The 13,831-nt window shown below is 42.2% G+C and overlaps 1 protein-coding gene across 3 annotated transcripts in view; it reads left to right on the forward strand.

Moving 5' to 3' along the window:
- The window catches only part of EFL1 (elongation factor like GTPase 1), a 172,244-nt gene that overhangs the window by 56,334 nt on the left and 102,079 nt on the right, over nt 1-13,831 (forward strand). For all 3 annotated transcript variants that reach the window (XM_075558061.1, XM_075558063.1, XM_075558062.1), the window contains exon 15: nt 2,634-2,772. In XM_075558061.1, the coding sequence (XP_075414176.1) occupies nt 2,634-2,772 (139 nt within the window). The remainder of the gene's footprint in view (nt 1-2,633; nt 2,773-13,831) is intronic.

Raw genomic sequence — 13,831 nt, forward strand, 5'->3', positions numbered from 1 at the left:
GATCCTTCATGAATCATTCATTCACCAGCTACTAGTTTGTTTTACCAACTCTTGTCAAAAATCAGGTGTCACATGTTTGTCTCCGGACTAGGAGATTTCATTTTTTCTTTCATCTTAGTACTTCTGTATTCAATGCTGTCTTCATTTCTGAAAGTTTTGAACTCTAAAAGACTTTCAATCTTCTTTTCTGTCTCATTTCTCACTCTCTGCTCTTGTATATAGTTTACAGTTCCATGAAAAGCCATCTCGATATTTTTTATTGAAATTGTGTTAACTTAGCTTGAATTATTGTACTGTATAATCTTCCTAGCTGAGTGTGCAAAGTATTTTTATTTGTTTACTTAAGTTGTTTTGTTCATAGTTTTGTAATTTTCATCAGAAAACTCGTGTTAGATTGATTCTTTTATCTTATATTTTGTTGCCATTGTCAAAGTTACCATTTAAAAAAATACAGATACAAATGTGCTTGACACAATGGATGTATGTATGGATTGTGATAAGAGTTGTAAAATCCGTTTAAAATCAGTAAAATGATTTTAAAAAAATACATATTTGTTGTCTGGTTGAAATGTAGAAGTACAATGAACTGTTGCACTTTGGTCAGTAATTTGTAGGTGGTTTTAGGAAGATGATCACCTTGTCTGTGGACAGGGAGGTCTGTTTCTTCAGTCCTCACATCTTTTACTGCAGCGCTGTCATTCTGCCAGAGGGGGCGCATTCTGTCCGCTGCTGCCCTGAGGAGCAGGCTGCCTCTGGAGCGGGTGGGCAGGCGGGGGAGTAGGTGTGGCTAAAACCATACCTCTCCCTCATTGGTTTGTATGGGTTGCTTGCCTGTGCTGGCTGCCTTTTCATCGCTCCCGCTTCACTTCTGTTGCGGTTACTTTGTTTAGGTTGGGTCTCAAAAAGAGACGTGTTAGAGGGCTTGAGGTAAGCATATATCTCAGGCTGTTTTTCCTTCATCCTACCGTTCCTGATGTCCGATATATATATATTGATTGGTTGAAATACTTTCAGGTCATTTTGTTTATATATTCTCAAGGATACATGTTGTTATATGAGGGTAAGTTTTAAAAAAGAGTATTGCTGTAAAATCATAAAAACCTTTATTCAAACAAAAATACCAAAATGCGAGACTCTTGTTGCTGCCGTATCCTACGTTTGAGGAGGCAAGGTCAGGGCTGCTGGTGGCTGCGGTACGGTTTACCGGGAACGTCTCCTACAACAACACTGCTTAGATGAATGAGCAGGTGTGTTGTGCTGATGGGCGGAAGGACTTAGAACAATGTACATGGCCTTTTTCTCACCAAAGCTGTTTTCCATTTTCGTAAAACTTAAAAATAAGCCCTTGTGAACAGCCTGTGTCCTTTGAGAAAATCTATCAAGATTACCCCACTGGAACTCCAAAAGCAGTGTCCTGACTGTCAAAGCCGACCTCTGCCTGAATTTAACTCGCTTGGCAGATTCCCTTGGAAGTCACTGTTTTGATTCAATCTGGGTTTTTTTTTTAAAGCATCCTCCAGACTAAGACAAGTGTATCACTGAGCAAACTTGAAAACCCCGTCCACTGATCACAGACTTGTGTAACATGTTGTATATGGAAGGAACACATTCTTGTTTGAAGCCAGACCCTAAGTAGCAATACTTTTTTTTTACTTTCCCTTCTATTTCTGAAGATTTCACAGCTCAAAACATGATTAATTTGAGACTATCTCTGTAAGCATGAATATGATATAGGAGGAACTAATAAATCTATTACCCTTGAGGCTTATTTTTGCTGTATGAGCATTCTGTTTTCTCATCAGTGTGTCCAATATGTCACAGTTTGCTCTCTCCCAGATTAACAGTGGAGCATTAATGACAAGTGATTGCCCTTTGCATGACCTTTTTATTCCTTCTAAGTACTCTTCCATAGTTCATAATTTTCCTCTGTTGCTCACCATGAGCCCTCAACCTTGTTGAATGTCTAAAGGACATTATAAGAAGAAGCAGTCTTTCAGCGATAACCAAAATGATGAGTGTTGAAGTGTCAGTGAGGCCACCAGCGCTGCCATCTGATTCACGACCAGTTAGGGCTGTAGAGTCTTTCAGGGAATCCACCTCTGTAAAGATAAACAGCCCTTGACAATTTCAAGGGGGAGGGAGGGGTGTGGACGGAGGAGGGAAAATGAGCTGATATCAAGGGCTCAACTAGTAAGAAAATGTTTTGAGAATGATGATGGCAACAAATTTACAGATGTGCTTGACACAATTGATGGATGTATGTATGGATTGTGTTAAGAGTTGTACGAGCCCCCAATAAAATGATTTTTAAAAAGTACAGCCTTAGAAATGTTAGGATTTCTCTGTGGCCTGTTGGGTGCCTGTGGGTGAGTATCAAGCAGGCAGCAGTGGGTTCGGGGTTTATCAAGTGCTGTGGTGCTGCCAGGTGCAGCAGAATTAATATACCTGCCTGGAAAGCATTTGATTATTGAGGATCCGGATACATTTTAGATATTTGACAGGTTTTATTATTTCAAATGTCATTCCTAAAGTAGTGTGGCTGCACTGTATCATTTGCGTACAGATGGCTTTAATAGGTACTGACAGGTGTCCTTGTTTACTGTCTCAAGTTCAATTTTTACCCCCCATCCTAGGTACCATTAGGCTTCTCAGCACCACTTGATGACCTCCCCCCAGTACCCCACATGGCGAACTGTACTCTGGAAAACTTGTATCTCCTGATGGGAAGAGAACTGGAATATCTAGAAGAGGTGCCTCCAGGAAACGTACTAGGTAGGGTGATGCTGGGCATCATATCTCTGCTCCCCCCAGAGGTATTAGTTGATACAACACCAACAGAAACTTCGTGACCGCGTGGAAGAACTTTGATCCCTTTATTTATGCTTATTATTATTGATCTTTTAGAGTTTGTCTACTTTTTAATAATCAGTTTGTGGATTAATAGTTTGCTGTGAATTATGGTAGTTCATTTTAAGATATCCACTGCTTACGTGATCTGTGAGTGCGCTGTTGTAAGAGGAATTCCATTGGTGCGGGACCGTGAGGGGACTTCCTTGTCACATAAAAGCCAGTGGCTTTCTGCTCCCATAAAGCGTCAGTCTCGGGGACCCACTTGGACCGTTCTACCCTGTCTTACAGGGTTGCTATGAGTCGACATGCATTCAATGACAGTGCATTTGGTTGGCTTTTAGAGATAAGTAGGACATTTCAAATATTGCACATTTAAATCTGAATGTTGGAAGTTGTTCTGATCTAAAGGTCCATATGAATTCATTTCTCCCCACTATTCATTGGGTGTTGGCTTCACTTACAGGAGCTGATTAGCAATATATTAGCATAAATATTTGCTGCCTGCTTAACTTCTGCCCTTTTTGTGCAAAATTCACTCTAAAGTACATTGCTATGAATTGCAATGGACTTGACTTAATTTGGGTTTTTCCCACTGTGACCCTGTCCGGTTGAAGGCACTTCCCTTGAACTCTCACAGGAACCAGAGTGTACTATGGAGCGTTACATCCTGTTGTACTGCCGCACTCTTAACCCTTAGACTCACTGTTAGCTATAGAGCTATTTATGGGAGGTTGGAAATTCTCTCATATTATAGAGAAGTGGTTCAGTACAGCATGTGGATTTTATCTTGATTTGTGAGCTTTGATTCAAGAAATTTGCCAAAACTTTTTGACAATCTTCCCCAGAGATAACATTCATTTCTTTATTTTTTAATTTTTTTGGCATGCAGCTAGTACTAATTCCTAGCTTGTTTGTGTTATCGCTTCTTTCTCATACCTTTGGAAAATACCACTAAGCATTAACAATTGATATAGCTTCATGACCTGCAGACCCAGCAAAGTATGAAGAAACACACCCGAGAAAAGAATGAAAACCACCCTGCTCTTGTTCAGAATGCAGATTAGTAATCCTTGGAATTTCTGCTCACTCAGTCCGTGTCCTCATAAGGGAGGTCTCAAACATCATGTTATTGAGTGGATGGCTTTTATCTTCCCTGATAACGATAATGTAACGGGGCCCCGGGGGCATAGTGGCTGGGAGTTGGGCTGCTGATCACAAGGCCAGTAGTTGGAAACCAGCAGTCGTCCCCTGGGGAAAAAGCTAGGCTTTCTACTCCTGAAAAGAGTGAAAGGCTCAGAATCCCACAGGGACATTTCTCCCCTGTCCTATGGGATCACCGTGAGTCAGCATCAACTTGATGGCAGTGAGTTTGGTTGGGGAATAAAGAGAGGGCATTTGTGCTGTTTCCCAGTAAAAGATGGTGACTCAGCATGCATTCGTCGTTGTTTCCTTCTGTTAGTTTGTGTCTGTGTAAGGACTGCCAGGACTGAGGTTCAGGAATGGAACCATTCCTCTCCCATCTGCCCCGGGAGGCAGTCTTGACTTCTGCCATCTGCGGTGAGGAGACCTCTCATAAGAAAAACATTTTCATTTCCTCTTTAAGGAAGAGACCTTGGTCTTTATCATTGGTCTTTCAAACATAGTGTGGCATGGTGGGAAGGACAGGAGTGAGAGTGAAGAACATTAATCACTGAATGTTAAAATTTAGCTGTGTAAGAAAAGATAGACATACTACCTTGGAGTCAAATAGATGTGGAGCCAGATCTATTTTTTTCTAGTCGGTTTGCATGAAAAACCAACAGCATAGCCTTAAACTTTATCTAAGGAGATCCAGAGAGTCACAGGCTGGGGCTAGTGGGATGGCTCTCCCGTGGGTCAGGGAGTCACCCTCCTCCTGTGTCTTTGGTCTGCCATTGTCACCTTCTGCCTTTTCTTCCCAGGGAGCCAAGGGGATGCCTGCGTCCTAGGGGTCATGTCCACATTTCTGGCAGGCAGAGAGCCAAGGGCCAAAGGCCTTTTCCAGTGACATCTGTCTATTCTTTGTCTTGCCTTTTTATCAGATGGTCATTGCTGGCTGCCTTGGAAGCCAGCATTAGCCTATTTTACAATGGCTTTCAAACAGTCATTTGTCTGGTGATGCCTGAGGCCCCGTCTTTAAGATGCTCAGTTTACTTTCATTAAGGTAGATCGAAGGATTGTGAGTATTTCATTGGAGGAGTTGGGACCTAGCCAACCACTTTGATGCATCGTTTGAATGGAGACACGATCGTTATTTTACTTCTGTTTATCCAGATCTAACTGATGACTGGAAAACATATGACTTAAAAAAATCATTTTATTGGGGGCTTGTACACCCCTTGATTTTTGTTATCAATTAATTATGTAGCCCAAGGCTAGTTGTATAATCCTTGCAGGGTTTAGTTTTACTAAATACTAGGAGTGATTGCTCACATTTCTTACAATAGAAACAAATTAGCCACTTTTTTCCTGTAAGAAACTATTTATGAATTCTTAGTGATTCTTTTATATACAAAGAAGCTTCAGCAGGTTTGTAGTAAGATTCCATTACTTTTTAGTTATGTGTTCCCTGAACTGCTGGAGCCGCCTAGTATTTAGCATATGCTGTTGTATTTATCATCCTAAACTTAATGGACAAAACATTAATGGCATTGTGTGGAGTACATTTTATTGCTGCAACAATGAATTGTAGGTACGATTGTAGTTTACTTGAAATTTTAAATTGGCATTTTAGTGTGGTAGGTTGATAGTGGGGAGGGATTCAAGTAAAAATTGTTCAATATTTGTGGCATGAAAAATTCTACCTGAAGTCAGCCAATATCCCTCTGGTTGAAATAAAATCAAAACTAGCGTATCTTCAAAGTTCCCTCTGTCAGGCTTCTGTTTTCTGGAAAAATCCTTTATTTCAGAACTTAGGATATTTCCATCCTATGTGTTCATTAGAAGGAACAATCAATGTTTTGATATGAAAATGTGGTTGGATTAACAACCCATTTGAACAGTTCCATCAAAGCAAGCTTCTGAACCTTGTTTCCGACATCGGCGTCAATTGAGTTACCTTTTCAGGCCAATTTTATTGTCTATTGATTAAAAACTTGGAGCATGTGCAGCAAGTAAGCCAGAGTGTATATGTAATAAAAATTGACCTGTAAGTTAGGAGTAAGTTAAGAACAGGGCAGAAAAGAAGGCCCGGCATTCCAGATCATCAGAGGTAAATAGCAGACAGCCTAGTGAAAGGCCAGCTGGTTGCTGAGGGTTCGTAGTGCCGGGATTCCAGCCACCAGATTGCGTGACTGACCAGGTTTGTCAGTGCAATAATATTTTTTCATTGAAATGGATTTTTTTTTCTCATCTGGGTTTGAAGTGGAAAAATAAGATGGCTGAACTCCACCATAAGAATCTAACATGCTCCTCTTAACCTGCTGCCCCCAAATCAACCCAAAAAAACCAAACTCATTTTCATGAAGTCACTTGGGTGTAAGCTATAAAATAACCCACCCTCAAGCCTAATGGAGAAGTTCCCCTTTGACAGCCCCCGGCAGCACCGACACAATCATAGCTGACTCCAGAGCAGCGTCCAGCAACAAGACCTAGCGGAAAGCCAAGATAATTTCTGCTTTGCTCACCGACCCGCACTTTGGGTATAGTGTGCTGGGGACACCTCATTCTCTTCTCTTTATCAGTTGAGGTGGCACAAAGTCGGGTGACAGTCACATGAGAGTCCTGTCACTCACATGCCAGGTGATGCTTGGCTCTTGACCAGGGCCTGGACTGGGACTGCAGCCGGTGGCTTTTCCAATATGGTTGCCTGATTCCTCACAGCGTCGGGATTGGGTTGTACAGGTGATCATCCCACGTGGGAGTCAAGAGACTTAGATTGCCTCCTGTGCCCTAACCTCCGAAACTATTCCTCCCTACTTGCTTGGTAGACACGAGTCCCTAAGACTAGCTTATACACAAAGGGAGGGGAATTGACTCCCATCTCCTGCTGACAGGACCGTCAAGGAATATGGGGCATATTTTAAAATTTCCACACTACTGATCACATATCACTACATAGTTTCTTGTTGCCTTTTGTATTGTACCAGACCAGTGGCAGGACATACATCACAAATTCAGACAGAAAAGTTTATAGTGATCGGGATAGGTCTCTAAATGGCCAGGACAGGGTTAGGGGTGATGCCATTTTCTTTTACTCTTAGCAACCTAGACAAAAACGTTGTAAGCCCTATTTAATAAGGAAACAACAGACTCCGCTACCCTGAGCTCAGAAGTACTTGATGGTGCCCTTCTCTGACTACCCGCTGCTCTGATCTGGGTCACCATCGAAGGGCCTAGAGAGAGAAGAAGAAAACAGCTATGTCAAACAACGTTCCAAGTCATCAAAAGGACCCGACTTACTGTGTGAGAAAGACGGAATGGACTCCTGAAATGGTGGCTCTGGGTGCCCCGCCAGCCTGGAACTGCCCCCACCTCTGGGGTCAGCTTTCAGCCCAGCAGTAGAAAGGCCCACAGAGTGAACCACATCAGCAAGGAGTGGGCTCCTCAGAGCAGTCAGTCTCACGAGACCAAAAGAGCAGCGTTTCCTGCAACAAAGCCCAGGAAGCAGGAAGGAGACAGGAGAAAGGGCGAGTGGCAACAGGGGACCCAGGGAGGAAGTGGGAAGCGTGCTGGCACACTGGTGGTTGCAAGCAGTGTCACAAAGCAAAAGGTGTCCAGAACGGTGACTGAAAAACTAATTTGCCCTCTAAACTGTCACCCAACTACAATAAAAAAAAATCAGAGTGATACAGCTGATCCCCACAAGCTGCTTATCACAAATGACAGGGTCAGATTTACCAAGAAGCACACATGAAAATTCCTGTTGGAGAAACAAAGGAAAACATTGCATAGCATATCTGAATAATTCAGTGTTAAAGCAAAGACTAAAGGAAAGTTCTTCTATTGGCCCCTAAAGTTATGCAAAGTTCACATTTGAACTCAACTACAATTCATTTAGAGAATGTGTATTGCATGAGAGGTGTAGACTAGATTTTGTGGTCTGGACATAGTTGATTTAAAGGTTAAAATCACTTAAATCTAACCTGATATTTGTATAATTTGTATAGTAAAGCAAGGACCAAAAAGAACACATCACATTGAACACACAATAGCCTGTTGTTCACGTTCTTTTTGAGGATACCTCTGAAAATAGATGTTTGCTACAGACTCCTATTAAAATGTGAGAGGAAATTGAATTAGGAATCCTAGTCTTTAGCCTTTTCATGTAAACTTTCAGATCTATTCCGGATGGTTAAATCTTTTAAAAGTTCAGGGACGTAGTCTGAAGAAACACGATACTTTTCTTTTCACAGCAGGAGGAAATTAATAAATATTAATTAGCCTTTTTCTGAACTGGTTATGATTTTGCCATGGTTGGTCACTGTATATAGAGAGAGACTGTGTGTGTGTGTGTGTGTGTGTGTGGTGTGTGTGTGTGTGTGTGTGTGTGCGGTGTGTGTGGTGTGTGTGTTTGTGTGTGGTGTGTGTGTGTGTGTGTGTGTGTGTGTGACTCCCCAGTCAGGAGGATTGGAAAACCAGTCAGGAGTCTTTGAAGGGTTTTGCTCTATGATTTCCAAGGAGATCTCAGTCTGTAGCACTGCCACCAGGGTTCCGGGTGCGTGTGTACTTACTGTATTCTTGCACACCTAGATAGCAGCATCCTAGTAGCTAATAAAACAAATTAGTAGATTGTTTTAATGGTTTCTATTCTGTGGAGCTGTTTAAATGACAGGAAATTTTAGGCCCTAGACATTTTTTATATTGCACTCTGGCGACCAACTGTGCCTTTCTAGGTGTTAATGTTCTCAATTTTAATTAATCTTCTCATGTTCTTTTACTCTTCCTTATGTCAACTTTGGTACTTTCTGTCCTAGCAGACACTCATCCCCGTTGGGCTGATTAGCTAGTATGTTCGCAGGGTGTCCCATTCAGGGTGGGAATACAGCCCGTTCTCTGATGGGCTGGGACTGTGCTGGTGTCAGTGTGGAAGGCATGTCACCAGGCCCTTCTCTAGAGGATTAGGCCCTGTGTGCACTTGGTCAGGTGTGTCGGGGGGTGGGGGGAGGTGGTAGGGTCTCCTGCCAAAGAGCCACCCGTGGAAACTCAGCGGGTAAGACTTTATGCTGTTTCTGCATAGGCATCGTGCATGTGTCTAGACAAAAACTGAGTGGTTGCATTGAGGCCTCGGACATACTAATGAATCTCCTGGCAGACCATCTTTTACTTGAAGAGATGTTGGAAGCATACTTGTGAGTGGAGATTTAGTTATCTCTGTTGTTGTTGCACCACAGTGGGGAAGGCTGAGGACACCAGGACCTGGGAATTAGCAGGTCAACAAAGCGGCTTCAAAAAGTTTGTGGAAAAATTTCATTATCTTTTCATGCCATCTGTTTCCTGGACTTTTTGAAGCTCTCTTTGTATAGGAGGAAGTAGATGGTGAGACATTTGACCTAATGTGGACACATCACCATTAAACTCTGCCATCCTCTCCAACCCATAGTGCTGCTACAGGACAGAGTAGAGCCTGTTCATCTTTTCGGGAGCAGACCACCTCTTCTTTCTCCCATGGAGCTCTTGGTGGTTTCTTACTGCTGACTGTGTGCTCAGTAGCCCAGGATGTACCCAGAGAGCCCTGGGCACGTGACCAAAGGAAGTAATTTGTCTCATGATAAAAGCAAGTTCTCTTGTTGACAAGATTGGATGCCATGTATCCCAGTAGACACCCAATTGTCAAAAGACTACTAAAGCAAGTCAGTAAATGTCGTCATTTGTACCCATAATAATGCATTTGGAGTGCAGTTTGGCCCTAAGACCGCCCTGAGACGTAATTATATCCTTTGTCCCAGAAGTTTTACATTTTAGATTTGTTTCAGAAAAATAATTAGCATTAAAAATAATTAATATTCTGTCTCCTCAAAGATAGAATTATTTGGGGGAAGGTGATTTTTGGTGATTAAAGTGACCATAACATTTGAGTAGTGGCAGTAATTATGAAGACTTGATTTCTTGGTCAGTCTTTCACACTTTTCAGAGAAAATATACCTACTAGATGGTCTGGAAGAAGATGATCACATTGGATGGTGAAGCACATTTAATAGCGTGTGACATATGACATGACATCAACTGATGTGGCAGATATATGTTGAAATTAAGAAAATAAAGCCAAACCAGACTGACTGCCATCAAGTTGATGCCTACTCATAGGGTACCGAGAGGACAAGTGAAACTGGCCTTGTGAGTTTATGAGACTGTAATTCTTTATAGGAATAGAAAGCCTCGTCTTTCTCCCAGGGAACAACTGGTGGTTTTGAACTGCTAACCTTGAAGCTACCAGTTCAATGGGTAACCGCTAAGCCACCAGGGCTCCTCAATTAAGAAAATACATCCTACAAAACACATTAGAATGTCAAAACTAGTAACTTCTGGCAGTAGTCCTGTATTGTGTCTATAGAGCAGCACTGTTGACCAAACGGTGCTATTCCTGTGAAGAAAACGTTAATACAGATGTAGCATGTACTCCTCCTCCTAGGTAAATAGCAGCGAACTTGGTACATTATAAATAAGGATATATATGTGCATATGTGAACATATGAGTATTTATCGTAGCACTGTTCATGATAGGGAAAAAGTTGGAAGCAACCTATTCATTCAGAGGTTAGATGAATACATTATGATGTAATCACCAAATAGATTATTATGCACAAGTGAAAAATGAATGAACTATATAACATGTGTTGACTTGGTGAATTTCACAAATAGAAATATAACAAGTTGCGGATTATATGAGGGTAAATCCAGAAATACTGCTACAAAATCATACAATTTTTAAACAAAAATGATCAAATTCTAAAGCTGTTATTTCTTGACATATCCTGTACCTAGGTGTCTACTTCTGAAAGTGATGTTTCTATCTCTAACCCTTTCCTGAAGAAGTCTCCACTTCTCTACACCATCTGCGTTAGTCTGGGTTGACTAGAGAAACAAATCCAGAGACCCTCGTGTGTAAGAGAGAGCTTTATATCAAAAGAGTAATTCTGTATTCAGAAAACATCCTGGTCCAGCCCAGATCAAGTCCACAAGTCTGATATTAGCCCATATGTCCGATACCTGTCCATAAATTCTTCCTCAGACTCACGCAACACATGCAATGATGCTGAATGCAGAAAGATCACAGGCCTGGGGGGAAAGTTTCGTGGATCGAGTGGCGGTGGGAGCATCTCCAGGACTCTGGCTGCCGTCTGTGGCCCCGTGTGGTTTGTCAAAAGGAAGGTGTAAAGCATAGAGAGAGTGTGTCCTGGCTCCAGGGAGGAAGACAGAAGTTCCCAGAATCCTCAGGAGAAGGCCATGTCCATGCAGAGGCCTCATTGGCTCTGACCTGATTGACAGGATTGGACTCCACCCCTTCACTCAAGGTGACAGATTATATAACTACCACACCAAGTCAAAGCGATGGTCTTGATATCCTGGAGGAGCTCAAATCATGCTCCTTTGACATCTTCTCTGAATGTGGGGAACCAAGAAAGATCAAGGCTGTCGGGTGGACAGGGCAGGGCGGTTCCCTGGGACATTCTCTTAGGGCGGCCTTCAAAGGACGGGCTGCTGTGCATTTTCCTGAGAAAAAATGCCTTGGTGCAACTTGCTTGGCCTTTTCCTCATCAGTTTCCCTAAACCTTCTTAATATTGTCCTGTGTCCTTTGAGGAAATCTATTGAGATTACTCCTGAAGTCACAAAAACCATGACCAGAACCCTCCGAGCGGACCCATCTGGCCCAGCAGATCCTCGGGGATCTTTTTTGAAGACACTCGAGTGAGACAGAGAGGACCTGCCTGCAGGCATCTTCTGATGGCACAGACTGGATGAACTGGAACCTTAGTAGCAGTCAATGCTTGTGACTTGCCGTCGCGCGCGCGTGTGTGTGTGTGTGAGAGAGAGAGAGAGAGAGAGATTAAGTACTGTATATTGTTGGTTAGGGGCAGAGACATACGTAATAAGAAAGAGATAACCAACCATAAAAGAGGTTCAAAATAGTGATTACTTTGAGAGAAGAAGTAACTGGGGAGAACAAACCCAATATTGATAGTATCCTGTTGTTATTGTGTGCGGTCTAGTCAGTGCCAGCTCATAGTGACCTCAGAGGGCAAAGCCGACCTGCCCTGCAGGCTTTCTAAGGCCTTCAGTCTTCATGGAAGCAGAATGCCGCGTCTTTCTTTTGCTGGAGGAGTGACTGGTGGGCTCAAAGTGCCAAGCTTCCGTTAACAGCGGAGTCATTGAACCAGTGTACCACCAGGCCTCCTTTAAGACAAGCCGTGGGCTCCAGTTGTCTGAGTTTGCTTTTTATCATTTTGTGTATCTTAAATATCACCTGTGAGAAGTCCTGCAGGGGTAATGGTTCAGGGTTGGGCTTCTAGCCACATGGTCAGCAGTTCAAAACCACAGGTGTTCTGTCAGAGAAAGACAAGCCTTTCTGCTCCCTTAAAGAGGTACCGTTTTGGAAACCCACAAGGGCAGTTCAATCCTGCCTTGTAGGGTCATTATGAGTCAAAATTGATGCAGTTGCAACGAAGGGTTTCTTTGTTGTTGTTTTAATATCGCCTAAAACATTTTATGTTTTCATTAGAAGGGAAGAGGGAGTATAGTGTCTTTCCTTGACTTGGAAGCTAGCTGTCTTGAAGAAGTTATCACCTAAAGTTTGGTGGCGATATGGAAAGGTGTGGTTTGCAACCTGATAGCCAAAGTTAAAATTCCAGCTCGGCTGCTTTCTAGCTTCATAGCCGTGGGCAAGTTTCTTCATGTCTCTGGTTCCTAGTTTCTTCATTCCCAAGATGAGGATAATGCAAGATAGCTGTGAAGATCTAGTGGGATAATGCACCTTATTTTGTTCCAAAAATCAGCAGAAGGCAGAATGTTAATTAAGCAACATGGTCATCACTATTGTTTTGCATGGGAAATTATCATCGTTAATTAAGAGACCACCAAAAGTTACACGCATAAAGAAAACAAATTATAAGTGAAGCACTTAATTAGGAAGATTAAAGAATGCCTTTCTAATTTAACATATGTCACTTAAATGTAGTTTTTAAAAAAATCTAGGTTAAAAAAAATTCAAGTAGGCCACCGGCAACATTCTGAAGAGAAATATTGTCTTCTAGTGAACTCTAGCTCCTCTAATATGTATGTGGAAAATAAATCCTCACTGTTACTGAAATTGTTTCTTGACTCTCCCTCATTTTATTCAGTCACAAAGAAGCAAAACTTTTGGTGGCTTCTTAAAGAAGAACTTGAAGTAGCAGGGTGATAGCCAAACCCATTGCCCATGAGTTGATTCTGACTCCTGGTAGACCCTGGGTGTGGGTGTGACAGAGGAGAACTGCTCCATGTGATTCACTTGGCTGCAGTCTTTATGGACGCACATCTCCAAACCTTTCTTCCACCCACAGAGGGATTTGAACTGCTAACCTTTCAGTTAATAGTCCAGTACAAACTATTCATACTAGCCAAGAACTTCTAGAACCGTGTTTTCCAAACTGGGAAATCCCATCCCCTGGGCAGCATGGGAATGATGAGGGGGGCAGAGGGCAGTTATAAAGCAGATATCTACACTTTATTCTGGATTACAAACTATTGCAAAAGTTTTTATTGCCAGGGGGACACTGAGTCATCTTTTTCCACAAAAGGGGGAAATGTAGGCCAAAGAGGTTTGGAAACCTATGCTGTAGAAGATACATTATGCTGATCAAATATTTCTTCAAAGTTTAATATTCCTGGATACCAAAGGAAGATAGAAAGTACAAAACATTTCATTGCATATAAACCTGTTTGCTTTTCATTCTAAGTGTGAGGGGGTACCCCCAAAAAACAGAATCCCTCCCCACCAATACAAACAAACAAACAAATAACACCTTCAAAGTACTCTCCATTATA

Source organism: Tenrec ecaudatus, chromosome 9 (assembly GCF_050624435.1).
Source record: "Tenrec ecaudatus isolate mTenEca1 chromosome 9, mTenEca1.hap1, whole genome shotgun sequence".
NCBI lineage: Eukaryota > Metazoa > Chordata > Mammalia > Afrosoricida > Tenrecidae > Tenrec > Tenrec ecaudatus.